This window comes from Python bivittatus, unplaced genomic scaffold (genome assembly GCF_059951505.1).
Source record: "Python bivittatus isolate LINGU-HERP-01145 unplaced genomic scaffold, Pbiv_v1 ctg000020_np1212, whole genome shotgun sequence".
NCBI classification, from domain to species: domain Eukaryota; kingdom Metazoa; phylum Chordata; class Lepidosauria; order Squamata; family Pythonidae; genus Python; species Python bivittatus.
This window is the reverse complement of record NW_028277030.1, coordinates 42,996,017-43,018,112: the sequence shown is the minus strand read 5'-3', so window position 1 is coordinate 43,018,112 and position 22,096 is coordinate 42,996,017. Positions and strand designations below refer to the sequence as shown.

At 36.3% G+C, this 22,096-nt stretch overlaps 1 protein-coding gene across 2 annotated transcripts in view; it reads right to left on the bottom strand.

Moving 5' to 3' along the window:
• RIMS1 (regulating synaptic membrane exocytosis 1) overlaps nt 1-22,096 on the bottom strand; it is a 256,269-nt gene that overhangs the window by 34,465 nt on the left and 199,708 nt on the right. The window contains exons 23-24 of one of the 2 annotated variants that reach the window (XM_088137738.1): nt 11,437-11,549; nt 686-852 (exon numbers count right to left, since the gene is read on the bottom strand). The exons of the other annotated variant lie outside the window; for it this stretch is intronic. Of the exons in view, the coding sequence (XP_087993864.1) occupies nt 686-852; nt 11,437-11,549 (280 nt within the window). The remainder of the gene's footprint in view (nt 1-685; nt 853-11,436; nt 11,550-22,096) is intronic. 2 annotated transcript variants of the gene reach the window in all.

Genomic DNA, 22,096 nt, shown 5'->3' with positions numbered 1-22,096 from the left:
ATACTGGCTGTTAATTATTAAATACTGGTTTGATTTTAATAATGGTTCTGACGTGTTAAATTGATATAAGATCACTTTTATATGCAGCACAAATCTTAAGTTACTTCAAAAATTCTTATTTGATTTTACGTAGTCTGCAAATCACGTTCGTATCTTCTTTTTGTCTTTTATTTCTTTTACTGCTCTTTTTTGTGGTCCTGCTTTTAAATATCTATTAAAAATAAAAAGGGAAAAATCATACTGCAAGTGTGCAAACATTCAATAAGTTAATTCAGCAAAGCCATATTTGAACTTGCTTGGATTGTAGTTACAGCATCTGCTTGAAATTCCTGCACTATTTTCAAAGGGGCCTTGGAAATTCAGGTTTGGGTTTCTTTTCTTTTCTTTTTGCACTCTTGAAGTCTTGATTTCCAGATATGTTTTCATGTAATGTTTTACCCTGTGGACATATGTATTCGTGACACATGCTAAAATGAGTTTATTACCATGGCTTTACCAGATGAAGAGGGATGAGTGCCTTTGTCTGTACCTCACCAAATGTTTACTAATGCTGAGATATCACTTTATTTTGTAAAGTTATGTGAATCCAAAATATAAGGTTTTGTTTCATTGAGCATAGTACGGAAAAAGACGTAAGGCTTTAATTGTCACAGTTCAGTAAGGTTTAATATATTTTAAAGCTCACCTGATTCTGCCCCTTGGATGCTCGGATTGCTCTGACATAAAGCTTGTGCTGCTGAGGCGAGAGGCACTGCTGGTGCGGGAAATAGCTGACACATCGCTGACATCACTATCTGATGATTTGGCAGAGATATTATCACAACTTCTGTACTGATCGGTTTGTATGTTATACTAAAGATGAAAAGAGACAATGTGAGATCCCTTGACACATGCAAAAACAAAAATGTCATGTCACTACAAACAACAGTTATGAGAGGTGCAACTTCAGAAGGCCACCAGTGAGAATTCTGCTGCTGCTGATTTTATGTAGAAACTAAAAAGAGAGAAAGAAATAGACCATTTCATGAAGTTTAGGGGAATAGTTGTGAGAAGCTAAACAGTAAGAAAAGAGTATTAGCATTAAAATGGATAAATAAAAATATTAATTTGCAAGTGACTACAATTCCGATTGTTTCTGTATGCACAAATTAACTCTGACTTAAAAAAAAAAGAAAAGACTAGTAGGCAACATTGTGCTAAGGAGCCAAAGATGAATTTGCCATTCTGATGTTCAGCATGAAGTTGCTTTTTTTTTTTTAAAACTTTTGCTGACAACAGCAGCACTTTAGAGTATTGAAATGATTAAGGGTGACAATCTGAGCTGCTAAATGATGATGAAGTCTCTTCCAAGTTTTTACTCTAAACCTGATTTCCAGCAGATACTTACTATAATCAGTGCCCATAATCTACGTATGGATTTAGCTGATCCCTAATGGAGATTCTTAAAAGTATTAGTTTTAGCAACAGAGGCATGGAAAGTATGCAGCAAAATAATTACAGTAGAACAAAAAGAACCCTGCTTCTTGCTGGCATTTTTGTTGTTGTTTAGTGCTACTTTTAACAAAAGGAACAAGCATCATAAATCAGCCAAAATTCATGTTACTCTATTTGATTTCAGAATTACTTGAAGATAACCTAAGTATTCATATTTTTAGTAATTTAATAGCAAATAATTTAATCACCATATTTGTCAGTTTGGACAACTAGTTCAGAATATAAATGCAGTACACTGACTATAAACAATATAGATTTGAAAAATTAAAAAAAACTTCAGAAATTTATCAAATCATCTATAAGTTACTGTATGTTCAGTTTCAAAATCCTTCTGTCAGTGTTTCATGTCTAGTATGGCAATTAAACTCCCCACTTTACCTTCTGAATGCTACATAAGAAGCTTCAATATGTAAATGTATTATACCAAATTAGGAACTCGTATATACAAATAAGCTTTCTGCTAGCAGCACTCTAGAATCTTGCCCTCTAGGCTTAAATCCTGGGTCTTTCCCTCCCATCTGCCTGAATCAGCTGCTGTGTAGCTGCTTGTTTCCTGGCTTTGAATGTTTCTGCCATCTATCCCTTGTTTATAAAATGGAATCAGAGATTCCCACTTCACCAGTTTCAACCCCTGAATTATTTGATTAGGATTAGGTTAGGTATTGGACCACTTTCTAGTCTCTAATGGGCCTTTCTCTGTCACACATCACCTTCTTCAAATGTAGAAGAGATAAGCATGCCCAAAATAATTCAGTAGTTGTACAACTATGGTTTCCATTCAGTTTCCAGAGCCAGAAACCACTATAGGGCTCTTTCTAATCTAGAGTAAACTACACATTAAATGACATACCTATTTATGAAATCCAACAATAGTTTCTTTTAGGCAAAGTAGTATGAGCAAAGTGCCCTTTGGAACTAAGGTTTAGTCTGTAGATATTCTCCTACCTTGGGATGCCAAAACACAAATATATGTCTGGAACTCTGGATAGAGGGAGTTGTCAGGGGAAAATGGCAAAGTAGAGGAGAGTAAAGTATCTTTCATTCCCAGTCATTGAAGCATTTGTCCTATTTGCCTCCCCTGATTGTTTTTCTCCTTGTTTTTCCCTATTAAAACTTTGTATTAAAATATTATTTATCTTATATTATGGCAGTATCATTCCACATGAGAAGGCAGGCTTGTTAGGAATCAGTAAATGTGACCATCAGTAGCTGATTTTTTCTTGCCTGAGTTGTGTACCTTGAAAACAACTGTCTATGCCATACAGAGCTGTATGAAGGCAGTATACTGGAGTCTTTGCACGAAAAGCATCTCCATAAAAAATCATGATGATACTTTCTGTTTTTCATCAATGGGAAATTTTTGGCGTAGTATATTTGCACAATACCATAAGCCATAAATCTGGAGAGGGCAGTTTCCAAACTACATGGCTCCAAAGTGTGGGAAGGAATGATTAGGCAGCACTCTACATTTTGAAGCAGCTGTGCAAGATTTGAAAAAGACACGACAACTTTAATGATTCAAAGTGAGGTGCTCTGTGAGGTGTTCTGTGAGTGTTGTGAAGCACCTCTTTCAAATGCATTACACTGCCAGTAACTAGCTTTCTTCTGCAAACTGGAAAATTAAAGATGTTACATGTTAAACAAAATCATAGAAATGTTTTTTGGAAATAATCACCTACTCTAAAAGTTGGTGTCACACTGCATAACGACTTTGTATAAGGAATTCCAGCAGTTATGCTTGGACGGTGCTACAAATGTTTACATGAATATTGCACCAGGTGGTACAAATATTGAGGATGGAGGTATAACCACTGATAACAATATAGCTGCAGTTAACACATACTTTCCAAATAACTATGAAATAAACTTCAACTATTACATAACATTTTGTGATACACAGATATAGAACTCTGCTATTAATTTATGAAACTATTAAACCATAATTGTAATGGAAGGCATAGGCGAGGAGGAGACTGGTCTGAGAGATCAAGGCTATCAGGAGTGAGGGGGTGCATTCCAGAGGAAGGGGAAAGGCAAGCACTTTCTCATCCTGCAGCAGGACCGTGAGAAGAAGAAGAAGAGGCTGAGGCTAGCCCCTCCCTAGACTCTCACGGGGTATATCTGCTAGTAGCTTTCGGATAGGTTTAGTCTGGTGAGATTCTCTCTATAGTGTGTAAGCAATAAAGGAACTACACTGGACTGGACTGTTTTGTTGTTCTTGGGCTGAACCTGACAATAATTTACACAAAGCAGCAATTTTAGCAATCTTAATAGCCAGTAAAGCATGAGAACAAAAGCACATTGTTCAAATAGTATTTTATCATTAAATACTTCTTTCCCATGAATACTTCAAAGTGGAAATCTGTTTGGAATATTAGACTAAGCAACCTTTTACAGGTAGTCCTGTTTAGTGACTGCAGTTGGGATTGGCAACTCAATCTTTAAGCAAAGCAGTTGCTACGTGAAAAATCACGTGACTGCGACTGTGCTTCTGATTTTACTTCGACTTTCTTTTGCTTTACAGTGTCAGAAGGATATGACCCCAAACAGCCGGGTGAGCCGAATGGCAGGGAAGATTTCCAGAACTTAGCTTTTGAGGAAGCCGGGTAAAAGGGCAAACCTCATAGCCCTTTTCCCCCACTCCCCGCCCTTGGGAATGCTCACCCCAGCACCGGGATAATTAGCCTGAAGGGAATTAATATTTTTATTTATGCTCATTGGAGAGGAAGGGATTACAAGAGAGTAAGCAGGCACACAATGGGGAATATACATTGAAAGGAATGTACTGGTGCTGGCCCTTTGCCTAGCCAGCTGCTTAGGAGACAGACAAAAGCTTATAGTGTGAAACTGATTAAGGTCTTGTCAATTTCAGGCAGCAGCTACAGCTGTTCTTATCAACTAATTAAGGCCACAGAGCTGAGCTTGTTAACTGGTGGTTGGCACTTTTAGGGACACACTGTGCTGGAGAAAAGCAGCTCAGGAAGATTGTTTAGGCAATCTCTTGAGGGGAAGGATAAAGGAAAAAACCTGGGTCAGATACAGGACAACCCATACTAACTGACTGTAATGGCAAACACCTGACTGAGAGAGATGCTGTGAAGGTCATAAATGTGGGCATTGGTCGCAACATTATTTTTTCATCACTGTCATAACTGCGAACAGTCACTGTCCAAGGGAGTTGCTAAACGAGAACTACCTGTATACTTTAAAGAAGTATAGCTATTTTACACACTGGGATTTTGCCTCTTCTTGAACTTCTCTTCTTAAAGGCTTGCTTATTCCTTCCCTGTCCCCAAGATCAGCTCTAAATTCCTTTGCACCAGTCAGGTCTATTCAAAGTAGTTTGAACTATTAAAGCTCCAACCCTTCTTTGCTAGTTTTTCATTTTTCTATGTATGTTTCCTTGAGAGATTTATTTACTTACTTACTGCTTACCGTTTTTGGCTACATAGTTCATATGGAATTCACTCAATATCCAATCAGATTTTCTTATGGAATAAAATAATGAAGTTTAATTACTAATTGAGAAAATATCTGTCAGTCAGTGTATTTCTTAGCAGGTGTTTTCTTCTCCTCCCCCTTCTTCTCTCTCTTGCATATACCTTGTCTATGGCTTTTAAGATGAAATGGAACACTTCCATTTATTCCACCCAGAGTCCCCTATTGTGGGGGAGATGGGCGGGGGAGAAATCCAATAAATAAATAAATAAATAAATAAATAAATAAATAAATAAATATTCCTATCATATTGCTTCAGTTATGATGTCAGTCTTAGACAAATACAGCTCGAAGAATGTCATGTTACATCCATATGAATACTGTAAAAACAATGGTTATATATGCAAGGGTGGTTTGCATTACTGGAAAAAATTTCTTCAAATACAAGACAAGATCTACAATATACTGTACAAGATTCTCCCTACATAACTCTACACCCTCTCCATTAAAGGTTATTTTATTTTACAGGCTCCCTCAACTTCAACAGCAGCATTTGGACAGAATTTTTTTGGTAGGGGAAGTACAGTTTCATTTCATGCAAAACAATTACTGAATCATTTACTTGATTTTTACAAAGGATTGGAAACAAAGCAAATGCAGTTATTAATCTTTATAGTAAAATCAAAATAAAATTAAAAACATGACATCATTCATTATCTGCATTAGGAAGCATAACGATGACTAGAATATCTATCCTTCCAAAACCTATACTGTAGCTTGCTTTCAAAAAATTGCCATTTTTTAATCATTTCTTTACTAATTATTTATTAGATTGCTATATGGCCACACTCCTGGAGAATTCATTGTGGGTTCCAGCAGACAACCATAGAATAGAACCAATTTAATGAAAGCATAGTTTCTAAAAGTTAAAACCATTACAATAAATAAAATCCTCATTCCCACTGTGACTATATTTATCATTACATATTCTGACAACCATCATGGCCTTACTTATTTAAATTTCTTCTAAACATCTCTGCTTTCATAGCCTTCCTAAATATCAAGAGAAAAGGAGCTATACAGAAAAGGAGCTATACAAGAGAGGGGAGACCATCCCAGGGGTTTGTGATACAACTAAAAAGCATCACTTTCTGCTCTCCCCTAAATCTCACACAGCTAGGCAAAGCTCTCCACATTACGGCAGTTTCTAACTAGCTTAGTGGAGTACAAAGAATAAGGTTGTCTTTTACATATAATTATAAAAAAACCTAGAATGAGACAGGTTGTCCAATATAAACAAAAGCAAAGAGAAAGTCTAGAAATACTAGACCTGAATGATGGGGAAAAAATGATAAAAAGCACATTACAACATAGTCATACAAACTCTGCCTGTTTTCTTCATGCATTACTGTGTTGAACATATACAGATAGTAGGCAGAACATGCATCACAACTTCATAATCCATGTTTTGTTATTCTGATGAAAATGCTGACTTCTACAGATTTCATTTGTCAATGCAGAATTAGCCATAAGTTTCTGATCTGAAATCTTTGATGAAATTGAGAAAATCATAAAACAATCTTTTAAAATAAATCCCATAGTAGGGTTATTGTCTAGATTGCCTACAACAGATTAAAAAAAGTGTTGCAAAACAAATTGCTTCAATTTCTGTTGTTAGCAATCAGGTAAGTTATTCCAAACCTTGGATAAAGAAAACCCTATTTATTGGATAATAAAATCACTAGCAAAAATCACAAACTTTTTCCACAGATATGATATGATATGATTTGATTATATATATCAAATATAATGGTTGTGTGTGTGTGTATAAAAATAATTTTAAAAATTCCCTTTCACCCTTATGGGTGGTATGTCCTCAACCTTGGGTCTTCTACCAGAGGCCTGGGAGTTTGAGGGTTCTGTGCAGTATCTTAGTTGTTCCTAGCACTGCAGTCTTCTAGACAGAGAGCTCTGATGTTGTTCCTGAGATCTGTTGGAGCCACTCTCCCAGTTTAGGAATCACAGCCCTGAGTGCCCCAAATGCTCCTACCACCACTGGGACCACTTGGGCCTTTACTTTCCACATCCTTTCTGGTTCCTCCTTCAGGCCCTGGTACTTCTCCAGCTTCTCATACTCCTTCTTCTCGATGTTGCTGTCACTTGGCACTGCTACATCTATCACCACTGCTGTCTTCTGGTCCTTGTCTATTAACACAATGTCTAGTTGATTGGCCAGTACCTGCCTGTCTGTTTGGATCTGGAAGTCCCACAGGATCTTAGCCCTGTTATTCTCCATGACCTTCTGTGGAATCTCCCATCTGGATTTGGGAGGGTCTAGACCATACCCTGTGCAGATGTTCCTGTACACAATGCCAGCTACTTGGTTGTGCCATTCAGTGTATACTGTTCCTGCCTGTATCTTACACCCTGCCACTATGTGTTGGACTGTCTCTGAGGCCTCTCTGCACAGTCTGCACCTTGGGTCCTGTCTAGTGTGGTAGACCCCTGCTTCTATGGATCTGGTGCTTCGTGCCTGTTCTTGTGCTGCTATGATCAGTGCCTCAGTGTTATCTCTTAGTCCAGCCCTTTCCAGCCACTGGTAGGATTTCCCAATGTCAGCCACCTCAGCTATCTGGCGATGGTACATCCCATGCAAGGGCTTCTCTTGCCATGGCACTTCCTCTGCTTGAACTTCCTCCCATGTCTGTTGCTGCCTCAGGCAGTAGCTCATCTTTGGGTGCCATCTAACTGAGGTACTCCTGGATACTCTTGGTTTTGTCCAGGACAGTGGCTTTGACACTCATCAGACCCTGCCTGCCCTCTTTTTGCCTGGTATACAGTCTCTGGGTGTTGAACTTGGGGTGGAAACCTCCGTACATTGTGAGGAGCTTCTGGGTCTTCATGTCAGCAGCCTCCAAGTCCTGCTTTGGCCAGTTCACTATACTGGCAGGGTATCTGATGACTGGCAGGGCATATGTGTTGATGGCATGGATCTTGTTCTTCCCACTGAGTTGGCTCTTCAGGACCTGTCTTATCCTTGGTGGTACTTGGATGTTGCTGTCTTCCTTGCCTCTTCATCATGTGACTGTGGGATACCAAGGTACTTGTAGCTGGTCTGTATGTCTGCTATTTGCCTGCTGATTGTTCCACTCCATCAGTCTTAACTACTTTCCCTCTCTTTACTGCCATCCATCCGTCCACACTTCTCCAGTCCAAATGACATCCCAATGTCCTCACTGTAGATCTGCATCAGGTGGATCAGCGAGTCAATGTCTCATTCACTCTTAGCATACAGCTTGATGTCATCCATGTAGAGGAGGTAGCTGATTTTAGTTCCACTCTTGAACTTGTATCCACTGGATATGGATACAAGTTATATTGTACTATAATATATGTATGTATGTATGTATGTATGTATGTATGTATTATAGTACAATATATTATTGCACAGAAGCAGTGTATTGATTTTTGAAAAAGTGGAAAATTGCATCAACAGAAAAATTAACTCAGAATTAAAAGCCAGTTTGGTATAGTGGTTAAGGCATCAGGCTAGAAACCAGAAGACTATGAGTTCTAGTCCCACCTTAGGCACGAAGCCAGCTGGGGGACCTTGGGCCAGTCCCTCTCTCTCAGCCCTAGGAAGCAGGCAATGGCAAACCACTTCCAAAATCTTGTCAAGAAAACTGCAGGGACGTGTCCAGGCAGTTGCTAGAGTCAACACTGACTCAAAAGCATACACGTACACCGAAAAAAAAAGTTTGAAAAATCTTATAATGAAAAATAGGGTTAGTCAAATTTGGACAGCCTATATAAGTGTACTGTATTAATAAGGTTTTACCTGATAGATTGCCCCAGCAGCACAAATACTGTTGAGGAGGAATATATTAAATGTTTATAATTAACCTTCTGTATACTCCACAATGATGTATGCATTAATAATTTTGTACTCCCAAAGTACAAGGAATATATTTTTTCTTTTATAGTTTTTCCTTTGTTTTTGTTTATGGCTTATTTTGGGGGCCTTTGAGGGTTATGGTTAAATACCCTGCTTCAATCTGGAAAACTTTCCAATGTTCCGATCGCAGTGGAATGTTCTGATTTTGTCTGACCTCACTGAAATGTTTCAGCCCCAAACCTTCCATAGAGGTTCTGCTTGGAAACTGCTTCCAAGGGGGAGCTCCAGATATCAATTGGCCACCTATCACATGGTGGAATTGCTCCTGGGTGAGAATTACTTCTGCTTATAGATGAACAACTGTATGATTGATAGTCCTGTTTAGCCAACATGTTAGTATATACTGAACATGGAAGTAGCAACATGGAGTGCTTCCTTTCTGTAAATTCATGCTACAGTATATGAAGAGCCCATTATCCATGGAAGCCTCTGTAGATAAGTAAAGGCTTCCTGCTGTAAACAGTCACACTGTGTATATGAAGACCAGTTGTGAGAGACTGTGGGGAAGATGGCAAAGGAATGGAAGAGGCCTAAACAATCAAGAGCTAGTGAGTTAGTGAGTTGACAGCTTCTCTTATGGCAGCTTAGCCCAGTGAAGACTGATATCAAACCCATGTAGCTGAACAACATCTACATACATATATCTACAAGAACTACATAGATTTTATTCATGTACTTTCCATGCAAATGTGAGCTAATGCAGAACTTTAGAAGCTGTTAGAAGAATTTCTCACCTTCATTTGCAATGAGTTAATTAAAGTGGAGTCTCTTTAAATCTCTTTGAGGTATTTCTTCCCAGGTTTCTTTCTACCTGGGCTAAGTTGCTCTTTATGAGATAAGTTGACTCACACTTTATCTTTTGATGATTTATATTGACTCTCTTGCACTTCTTGCCCAAGCTCACCATAATCTCTCACACCAGTGCTATTAAAAATGACTTAACGAAGGAATGATCTGCTCACCTCTCCTCCTATCTTCTGAGGTAGGTACATTGCCTGCACAGAGCTTGTATTGCTACTTGATGTGTAAGTTTCCTGTGTGTAGATTTTTTTAAAAGGAGGAATATCTGCCATTCAAATACACACCCAAGAGAAAGATTTTCAATTTGACAAAAATGATTTGTTTTAGAAAACCTCCTTAAGCATTTTTTACTATAATTGACACAACATGAAGATTAATGTCTAGTGTTCTTTATTATTTTGATGGAAGGGAGAACAAAGCAATAATTTTCTTTTCCATAACCAGGATAAGAAAGTTTAAATGTAACCAATCTCATATATTCTTTTAATGCAGTTTAAAAAAAAAACCTGAATGGTGCTCCCTTATTGAAAGAAATAAATTCACAAATGAAATAATGACATAATAATGTGGTTCCTGTAAAATAACATAGTGTCAAGGAAAAACATTAGTGGAGTTTGTAATTTTTGCTAATGATGCCTGCAGCCACTTACAAAAAGAAGAAAGGTAATTTGGAACACGTACATTTTTAGCTGTAGTGTATGTTTAAGAATCTCCATGGTTTTTTGTTTTTGTTTGTTTTTGGTGCCTTCAAGTGAGTTTTTGACTCCTGGCAATTGCCTGGAGTAATCCCTGCAATTTTCTTGGCAAGGTTTTGTGGAAGTGGTTTGCCATTGCCTCCTTCCTAGGGCAGAGAGAGAGGGACTGGCCCAAGGTCACCCAGCTGCCTTTGTGCCTAGGGTGGGACTAGAACTCACAGTCTCCTGGTTTCTAGCCTGATACCTTAACCATGACACCAAACTGGCTCTCATCTCCATGGGTGCTGAGGGAAATATTATTGATGAATAATTTTAAGAGCAATTCCTGTAATTTCAAAAAGGATGTGCTTACATTTACGTATGCATATTTTTCTTAAACCCTTTTTTGCCTCTTTAGACATTTATATTTATTCTGGTATCTTCACTTTTACAATTTTTCTGTGCTTCTTACATCTATCCTAGTACAAGTTTATGTATCTTAGAAGACTCATCTCCATGGCCTGAAAACCTCAGTGCCAGATTTGGGCTGTTCTGATGAGATGCACATTCTGGGATCTTATATTAGCTACTGGTTCAGAGTGCCATGAGTTGTTGCAAGCTTGCCCATTCTAAGATTACCCCGAGCTACAAAATCTCAAATATCTCAATCTAATTATGAAGCCATAGAGTACCTTCAGACGTAATATGAAAATTATAAGAACAAACACAAGAATGCTAGATAGCCACTTCCAATGCTTCTGCAGAATGCTCAAAGAAAGAATTGGTGTTAGTGACACAGTAAATGAGAAATGCCAAAATTAAGCATGGAAAGGAGACAGGCAGATAACACACCTAACATCATCACCACCATTGAGCAGAGTTTATTCTAGAGCTTCCCAGTACATGTTGTCAAGCATTTGTAGCAAGATTTCAGTAGCTTCCTAAGCTAAACCAATAGAAAAGCATCTTTGAAGTGATAACAGGGATTCTTCCTCAATATTTTTGTTTCATATCATACTTTTAACATCTATGTATATTCTTCAACTTTTCAAAGTATCGTATTTTAATATTTACCTTAGTATATTGCTCATGTTCAAGTTCTTGACTAGAACCACACCCTGTTGTCTGATTATAGCGGTGCATTTTCATTTTCATCTGTCTTGTTCGCTCCTCCACTACTAAATTTGCTGTAAAAACACATAATGGAAACCTATTAAAAAGTGGTTGAAAACTCTGAATAAAATAAGTGGTTTGATGCAAATTTGACTTTATTTCAAACTGAATAAATATTCAAACAATATCTGCATCAGGAAGTGAAAGCAAAACATAGGCATGCAAATGCTGATTTAATCAACAAGGATTGCTTGGAAAGTTTATCTACACATTTCCAAATTCCCAACATATCCATAACATGGTTTTATATAGAATATTTATAAAACTGGAAAAGGTTATTTTTTTCCCTTTAACTCTACAAGGATAATATTCCATCATGTTAAAATACTTATTATACCTTTAAAATATTTTCAATATTTTCTTAAAAGAAAACAAAACAATCTATTGTATGACATTTGCAAATGTGGTAGATATGGGTTCCAAACAATTTTGCATCACTTTCTTTAAAACTGATTTAAGGCCACAAAACACCAGCCTATTTTTATGCAAAGCTTTTCTCTAAATTGAATGGAGGTTACACCTCTCACATATATTTTGATGCAGTTTATGCAGGAAAACAACTTGGTTGGATTGTGTCTACTTTGACCTTGGGATATATATTCCTGAAAAATACATCATCCTTCCATAGAACAATAACAATACATTCAGTTTCTTATGCATTCAGTATTTAATGCCGTCAGTGTATATCATAATATGCTGATATGCATGTGATAAATGCTCCCTCCCACCTGGGTGTGCAAAGCCTAATTCAGAATGACAGTGAAAACAACAAAAGAAAGGAAATAGGAGAGGGGAAGGCTGCAAAGGATCGATGTAGGCAAATGCATAATTAAAACTTAGTTGTAGCTGAGCAAGAGGATTATGTGGCTAAATTAAACCTTTGTGGAATAACAGATTCATACGACAGATAAAGAAATACAGATTGCACCAAATACATGTGCAATACTATATAAAATAAAGACATAGGATGCAGGCAGTGAAGGAGAATGAGTCAGAAGATTTGGGGCATATTACTTTTTCTGAAAGCATAGATGAGCTCTGGCTTAGCACTGCAAGAAAAAGACTGAGAGAGAAGGTAATCTAAGAAGGCACCAGGGCACTCTGGATTCTCGGAAGTATATTACTGATGCTTTTTAACAGACTTAATCAAACATATAGCTTATATGTTAATAAAACAAAAGCAAAAGATAGATATTAATAACAAACATGAATATTTGCCATATACTTTCCTTTCCACACATTCTGTCACACAGCCTAACCCACTCCTGTATTTATTTACTTGGCTAAGTCTCGCTGTAGTTGCAAAGGCCTACTTCTAACTAGGCTGGCATAGGATCCCAGTTTTAACATTCTCATTCCCATCTAGATCATCCAGGTTAATCATTGAGGCCTCTGATTAGCTCTTTGATGAAGATGTGGTAGTGGAGATAAATGAAGAGCCAAACAGGTGATCAATACATGTTAAACTTCTTCAGTGATGATAAGATCCCTCTTCACAGCATAATCATTTAGATCTGTAAGGGGAGCCACATAGGCAAAACCTATTTATACCTGTTTCTGCAACTTGATGTTTATATAGCTCAAAATCCCCCTGTAAAATACTATATGAGTAATTCACATAGCTATGCACAATATGTTAGGGAGTAACCTAAGGAGTTAGAATTCCTGCCCTTCTACAGGTATCACACAAGCCACAGTACTGCTTTATTAAAAACATCTGGGAAGGGGATATTCATATACCCTAGCATAGAGAGGAGATTCAAAACAATGGTTACACACAGAAATCTGAAGCTTGGGCCATGCATATTCAAGGCACTCTGGTTATTACAGAAAGTTCTAAATGTAAAATGATTACGGAGTATCTTGGCTAATAATAAAGCTTAAAGTTAGTACATAAATAGTCACTTGGTGTTTTTGTTCAACATTCACATTGCCTCATTCACAGAATTTCACAGAGTCTAGGTGACAGCATTTTCCATGGGTAACCCTCCCATTTTTCCATGAGTCTTCCATCTTTTTTCTTAGATTGAAAGCTGCCCCATACCTTTGGTAATGCTAGAAGCTATCAGTGTAGAAATATAACAGCTAAAACATGAAGCAAAATATTTATTTCACAGCAGAATTCCAGTACAAAATAAGCTAACCTCTCTTGTAGGATGTTAGGTTAGCAGGAAGCTGTCTGCCTCCCCAGACTTTGATGGGGTAAGGTACACTTGGGTGTGAGCATTATATTTAGATTATTATTTACTGTCTAATGGATTGTCTTCAGCTGGTAGGATACTGGATTCTTAGACTATGTCCCAACTTAGAAATATGATAAGTGAACTATCTGATATAGTCTAATTTTTGTAAAATTCAAACAATTAAATGTTTATCCATGTTATTCCACAAAATTAAAGTCTGAAAATATACCGCAAAATAGATTAGTCATCTCAAAACCATATTTGACCCAGAGATAAGTCAAGATACCTTTATTAGAAAAGTCTGAAGGGGAATATTAATGCATATCTGCTTCAAAATAGGAGACAACTAGCATTCAAAAAAAGCCAGGTTTTCTGAGCCTCCCAGGAAAACAGCATATCTCTAGTCTGAACTGAACAGTTTTATCACTTATCCTTGAAAAACAGATAAAGTTTACATGCAAATACCCTCAGATGATAGTTGGGACATATCACGATAGGACATAATATTGAAGAGTGATATTTGTACATTAAAATACTGACAGTATGATTACATTTTTCAAACTTTCCATGACCTTTACTGACAGAAATTTTAGTACCCAAACTTGTGTCATGTTATTTGCCTTAAACATAAGGACAAGTATTACTTCATAGAGCAGACCCAGCATTGCACGGATAAGAATTTTATACTATGAGAATTCCTGTTGACTCTTCCAGATCAACAGGTATCAGACTATGATTAGGGGTAACAGAACTTCTAGTAGCATCTACTTCATTTCTAGTACTTTCATAATCTTAGCTATACTATTTTAGATACAAAATGCAGACAGTCAATTATCATGGCTGATTGACTCTATTTGCATATGAAAATGCATACATGTACTGTAAGGTCTGATTTTCATGTGTTTGATTGGCATTTTAGCAGAAAGGATGCCGTATTAAATCAACATTAATGTGCAGTCCAGTTGATTATAATAGAGTTAAGAAATAAGTGAAGAAACTAAAGTTTGGCAGGCATACACTTGGAAGATATATGACAGAAAAATTTGGTTGCAAAGGTTTGTAACTCGAAAAAGTTAAAATCAGAGGAAATTGGACCCTTGGAGATGCTAAGGGAAACGGAGATGGTAATGAAGAATGAGATAAAGAAGCTGCAATTACACAGATTGGTGCCAGTAAGGAAATCAGAAATAAGGACCTGTGGCAATGGAGGGTTGATCCCAAGGAGCAGAGAAGCAGGAAATTAAGAAAGATATTAAAAGCTGTGGAACTATGGATGAACACACAGACACGCATGAGAGGAGAAAGGAAAGGAGCAGTAGCTACCCTGGAGCCATGGTTAGAAAAAAGAAGACAAGGAAATGCCTAAAAAGGGCAGTTTAAGGAGATACAAGGTATAAGAAGCAAAACTTTAAATCAAGACAGAACTACTCATGAGTAAGCAAAAGATGAGAGGGAGAAGACACAAGGCTTTTCCCCCACAGCATTTAGCCCAGATGAGATTCCATTCCCTTCAGCTAACAAGGGGCAGTTTGAGGGGGAAATGCAAAGTATTCAGTAGTATCAGTTGGCAAGCTAGCCTGATGCTGAGAGAGAGTTCCACCAGGCAGAAAACTCCCCCTGGACTCACTGGGATGGATCCAGGCTTGAAGACTCAAGAGGAGAATCAGACAGGCCAAGATGGAGGTCCAAACTAGGAGGAGAGATAAAGCAGCCAATCATAGCAGAGTGAGGAAAACTCCTACATGAGCCTTTTGCAGGCTTCCAGGTGAGAATCTATGGCAGACTAGATATCCCTGAAGGAGCAGGGACAGAATTGCAGTGGAGATCGGCAGCCAGATGGTGAATTGTGGCCAGCGCAGTCTTCCTGGACTAGGAGAGATTGTGAGATTGCTCACATGCATTCCAGACAGCTGCTCCTCATGAGGAGATTGCAGGAACCGAGGTTTTTGTGGTCATCTAGTGAGTTGAGCAGCTGGGAGTCAATTTCAATCAAATTCACAGCCACAATGCAGCCCATATGGACACAAGGTTTGCAAAAGCCTCACTTTCTTAAACACTTTTGGATGTAATCAATTTAAAGAGAGATTTTCTGAGCGACAGGATAAGAGAAATCCACTTGGTAAGTCAAGATTCTTTTTGGATTGAAAAGGAAAAGAAAGAGTTTCAAAGATTTAAAAACTTTTGGCAAAAAGCTTAATAAGCATTGGATGTATGAGAGTTTAAAATGGATGAAGGGGATAGTTTTCAAATATTATTTTTTTGGTAAAAGTGATTTTGAACAAATTGGAATTAAAACAGATAAATGGACTGGACCTTCATGGGAATGTTTTTTGTTTATTATTAAAGTTTGCTGACAATTGGTGGATTTTACAAAACAAAAGATAAAGGTAATATGTGCCAGACTATGATGCTGATTGTAACTACAGAGTGCCATTTGAGACAAAAGTATTAAGGGCATAGGAAAACAAAATGGGGGGGGGAGGAAGCTTGCCTTTTACTCTTTCCTTTGCAACTGAGACATGTTCACTTTCAGATTAAAATATTAAAGTGGCAAGCACCAGAAAAACAGCAAAAACAGCAAAGGGGAGGAGAGGATCACTACAGCAACCTACAGAGAGAGGAATTACACCAGATTTGCTTCAGAAAATATTTGAGGAATTGGGCAATAAGTTATCTGAATCATACTAAATTGACAGCTTTTGGAAAAAGAATGGATGAGGGACTTGTATAGATGAAAGAGGAGATGAAAGAAGTTACAAAGATGGAAATCTTGTAAAACAAGTGTCTGGAGATGTAAAACAAATTAACAACAAAGTGGAAATTATGGAGAGTAAGACTCACTTATAAACAGAGAGCTGAAAAGAGACTTAGATAATTTGGTGCTACTGGAACTGAGAGAGAAGGAATTTTGTTCAAGATTTAGAGTAATTCTAGAGGATTCTGGTTATGGTATTAGAGAAAAGGTTATCAAAGCTTTAGCAAATTTTTTGGAAATGGAATGAGGAGAGTACAGAGGCAGAAATTGATGTAGTATGTAGAATAAATACAAGGTTTGTGAGAATAAGAAATGTTCCAAGAGATGTCTTGGTGTGCTTTGTCAGGAAGAAGACAAGGGATCAGGTTTTGCAGCAGCATTTTAATATAAGACTGTAGACTGATAATACAGATGTAATTGTTCATAAAGAAATTCCTATTAGAATATTGTATAAGAGACAAGAGTACTTTTTTTTAATTGAGAGATTAAAGCAAAAAAAGATCCATTTTGATGGGACAAATTGGAAGGTGTGATTTTTACTTTTAAACAGTGGATGTTTCAACTGAATTCTGTCCAGAAGGTGAGAGAATTTCTAGAAAAAATTAAAGAAGAATTGGAGGAGACTCAAATGGGGGTGTCAGATGAGACTACACAAAAACTCAACAGGTGCAACAGGAAACTGAAAGGGATGTTATTGAATTAGGTGCTACAAGTATTGAATTTTCTAAATGTTTGACTTGGTTATGGATTACAAATGCTTAACATGGAATTTAAATGGACCAAATGCTCTCAAAAGAGAAAAAAAATCATTATTTTAAAAAATTAAAACAAGATATAATTTGCCTACAAGTGACATATATTAAAAAAAACCCCCAGACATAAAATATTTGATTTATAAAAATTTGGATGAAGAATTTATTTCAGTAGGAACTAAAATAAGAAATTGAGTTGTTTTGTATATAAACCCCCAGCTAAGCCAGAACTTGTATTGACTGATAAGCATGGTAGATTTGTTGGGGTGGAAGTTAATTTGCATTGGCCTAAGGCTCTGATACTGGGAATTTATGCCCCAAATTAGGATAAAGAACCTATGGAGAAACTAATGGGTTTTACTTATGAAAATTAGTGTTTGATGGGGGATTGGAATGGAGTGATCTACCCACAACTGGATAGAACTTCTGAGAAAAATATTAAAATTACTCAAGGCAAATGACCAAAAGTTTTATTTGATTTGATGGACAATTTAGGTCTTGTTGATATATGGAGGCAGAAAAATGGCAATTCAAGAGAGTTTTTTTTTTTTTTGAAAGACACAGATCCTTTTCAAGAATAGATATGATTTGGATTTCGAAGAATTTGGCTACTAAGGTTCATAAGTAGAGATACTACCAAAGACTTTTTCCAGTCATAATCCTGTGAGTTTGGTTTATAAAAGGAAATCCAGCTCTTTTAGATGAAGACTGAATGAAATGCTACTACAGAAGGAAGCAATAGTGGAGGATTGTAAAAAGAAATTAAAAGAATTCTTTGAAAATAATTTAAATAAAAGGTAATAATTTAAGAATGGTTTGGGATGCAAGTAAAGCTTTTATCAGAGATTATTTCATACAACACAATAGTGAACTCAAAAAGAAGATGCAAGAGAAAACAAGCTATTTTGGATGAGGTAAAAGGAAAAGAAGGATTAAAGCAATTTCCAAAGGTAAGTATTTCTCAGCAAATTAAGCTTTTATGATGACAGTTATCTTTGTTAACAGTAAGAGAAATGGAAATAAAAATGAACTACGTAAAGCAAAAAAAACTTTGAGTTTGCAAACCAACCAGGGAAATTGTTGGCATATAAACTACGAAAAGAAAAAGAAAAGAATATTGAAATTACAGTATTATAATAATACTGTATTAACGGATAATGCGGCTATGCAAAAAGCATTTCATCAGTATTATTCCAACTTGTATGAAGGACAAGACATTTTTCCGGAGAAAATAGATGAATACCTAAAGAAACAAAATTTACTGAGGATTACAAAGGAACAGAAACAGATTATGAATGGATCTATAACAATAAGGGAAATCTGTGAAGCTATAAAAAAGGAAAGGTGCCTGGGCCAGACGGATTACCGTGTTCTTATTATAAATGTTTTGAGGATGAACTTTTACAACCTTTATAAAATACAATGAGCTCTATTTTACAGGAGGAAGGATGTCAGAGTGTTGGAAAGAGGCCAGTATAGCATTAATACCTAAGAGGGAGAAGATTTGACTTGTTAACTATAGGCTGATATCATTATTAAATAATGACTACAAGTTGTTTACAATGATTTTGGCTGAAAATAATTTTGCAAGAATTTATTCATGAGGATCAATGTGGTTTTTTACCTAAAAGACAATATTAGAAATGCGTTGGACATTTTGGAATATTTGGAATACATGATGAAAAACAAGCCACATTGATTTTCTTAGACACAGAGAAAGCCTTTGACAATTTCAACTGGGCTTTCTTGTTCAAAGTTTTGGAAGGTACGAACTTTGGAGAGAACTTTATAAAATGGGTAAGATCAATTTATGCTTCACAGAAAGCACAATAATTTTTTAAAAATAACTTTATTAGAATTTTAAATAAGAAAGATAAAAACTAACAGAAACTAATATTTAGAATAAAGAAAAGAAAGTAGTAAAGAAAGAGAAAACTAAAGCCAAAAATATAGGGAAAAAAGAAAGAAAAAGTAAACAAGTAACTTCTGATTTTCCTTTACAGCAATTATAAGTATAAATGTAAATTAGCCTCGTACTCTATGATTACAACATGAATTTCATTGTTTTCTATAATCTATTATTTCTTGTAATCATTAAAACCGTATATCAAAAGTTCACTTTTTTTCTGTTTCACACAAAATGTCTATAAGGGGTTTTCAGTCAGCATTAAACTTAGCTAATGTCTTTTCTCTGATCAAAGATGTCAATTTGGCCATCTCAGGAAGTTCCATCTTCTTCACCACCCATTCCTCCATTGTGGGTAATGTCAAATCTTTCCACTTTTGTGCATATAATAATTTTTCTGAGAAAGCATGGAGATCTAACAACGCTTTGTGAGATACGAAAAGGAACAGACAGGGATGCCCACTGTCTCCTCTCTTGTTCATTTTAGTTCTTGAAATACTGAATAGAGGTGTAAGGCTTGAGGATTGTGGGAGTAAAGATTAAAAATGAATGAAGTTAAGAGCTTTTGCAAATGACTTGGTGTTGGTTTTGCAAGTTCCTTTAAAGGGAATTGAAATGTTAATGGGTAAATTAAAAGAATTTGGTACATTAGCCAGTTTTAAGATCAATAAACAGAAGATGAAGATGTTAACAAAAAACAGGAAAATAGAGGATCAAACAGAACTGATGAATAAAATGGATTTTAAGGTTGAGAAGAAAGTAAAATATCTGGGTATCACTATGACAAATACGAATTGTATGTTATTTCAAAATAACTATGTTAAGACATGGAATGAAGTTTAAAAAGACATGTTAAGATAGGACAAACTACAACTGCCATTATGGGGAGAATTTCTGTGATAAAAAAGAATTCTTGCCTAGAATGATGTTTCTGCTTCAGACAATACCTGTTTTGACAACTGATGCACCATTTAAACAGTGGCAAAAAGATACATCTAACCATGAATTAAATATAAGGTGTTACAAGATGCAAAGGAAAGAGGAGGATTGGGTTTATCTGATTTGAAATTGTATTTTGCAGCTTGCTGTTTGGTTTGGATGAAAGAGTGGGTGCTGTTGAGAAATAGAAGGCTTCTGGAGTTAGAAGTACATCACCTGAGATTTGGGTGGCATGGGTATTTGTGGTATGATAAAGTCGAGATAAATGTGGATTTTAAAAATCATTATGTTAGACATGCCATATTAAGAATATGAAATAGATTTAAACCCAGGTTGTGTCCAAAAACACCTTTGCTGCTCTCAGCACAAGACACATTTTATAGAAGAGAAATAATAGGGAAACACAAAGGGCTAACTTATCATGAGATACTAGAATTTTGTCAAGGGGAATACAAAATAAAATCAAGAGAAGAACTGCTGGCAGTGGGTTGCCAATGGTTTTCTTATTTACAGTTATCAGAAAGATTTAAAGTAGACAAAAGAATTTATGGTATTGAATATTGTAAGACTGATTTTGAAATAAAATTGTGTACAAATGATGAACATGTAATTGCTAAAATGCATAAACTTTTATTGAAATTTGAAACAGAAGAAGAACAAGTGAAAGAATGTATGATAAAGTGGGCCAAAAATTTTGGTTATAATATACAGATGGAACAATGGGATAATATGTGGCTGAAAAGATTGAAATTTATACTGTGTTATAATCTTAAAGAGAATTTTTATAAAATGATGTATCATTGGAATATGTCACCAGAGAAATGGTCTAGAATGTATAAAGGGACTTCAAATTTATGTTGGAAATGTGAACAATAAGAAGGGACATTTTATTATGTTTGGTGGGCGTGTACAAAAGCTAGAAAATGTTGGGCTCAAATACACACATGGATTCAGAGGATTTTAAAGGTTAACATAGCCAGAAGTCTTCCTCTTGGGGACTGATGGACAAAAAGTTGGAAAAAAGTCATGGAACTTTGTATATTTGTTTTGTAGTACTGTAGTGAGATTACTGTGTGCACAAAGATGGAAAGATTTGGCAATACTTACAATGGAGGAATGGTTGGTGAAGATGATGGAACTTGCTGAGATGGCCAAACTGACTTCTTTGATTAGAGAAAAGACAATATCTACGGTTATTGCCGACTGGAAACCCCTTATGGACTTTTGGCATAAAACAGAAAAAAATGAACTTCTGATTTATGGTTTTGATGATTAGACAGGAGAGATTATAGGAGAGTCATGATGTAACTTTAGAGAAAGAGGTAACTTTATAATTGTATTTATAACTGCTGTAAAGAAAATTGGAAGCCACTTCTTTGTACCTTTATTCTTTCTTTTCTATTTTTCTTTCTCTTTGATTTCTTTCTCTTTTTTATTCCTTAATTTATATTAGTTTGTATTAGTTTTTACCTCTTTTTAAAAACTTTTAATAACATTATTTTAAACATGAGCCTTTTGCAGAGGCAGCTTTTGTTTTGGGCATTTTGCAAGGCGGAGGCTTGGTTTGTGTAAATATGTGCTATGTTTCTGAAATACTGCACCATTCGACTGCTGAGTTGGTATTGTGTGTGAGAAAGGAAGAACTGCTAGCATTGAGCAAGCCTCTCTGCAGGACACAAGGAGATTCACTAAGTTCCATAGCTTAGTGTTATTTAAAGCTATTCCTGTAGTTCTGTGATACTGCTTGTTTATCTGTATGGTGGCTTTTTAAAAGCAACAGGTAAATTTGTTCTTCCTGTTCATAACTTTTTTTTTTTACTGGACCCTAGAGGATGGAGGGGGGAATTGCTGCTTAGAAATTTCCCTCCTGGTTAAAGACTCGGTATCAGGGTTGTTCCAGGTGAACTGCAAGGAACTGGAGACATCCCTACGTAGGAAATCTTAGAGGGATCCAGCAAACCCTAGTTTATTTAAGGCTTGCACATGGTATTTCTACTCATAATGTAACTATGAAATACAACTCCAT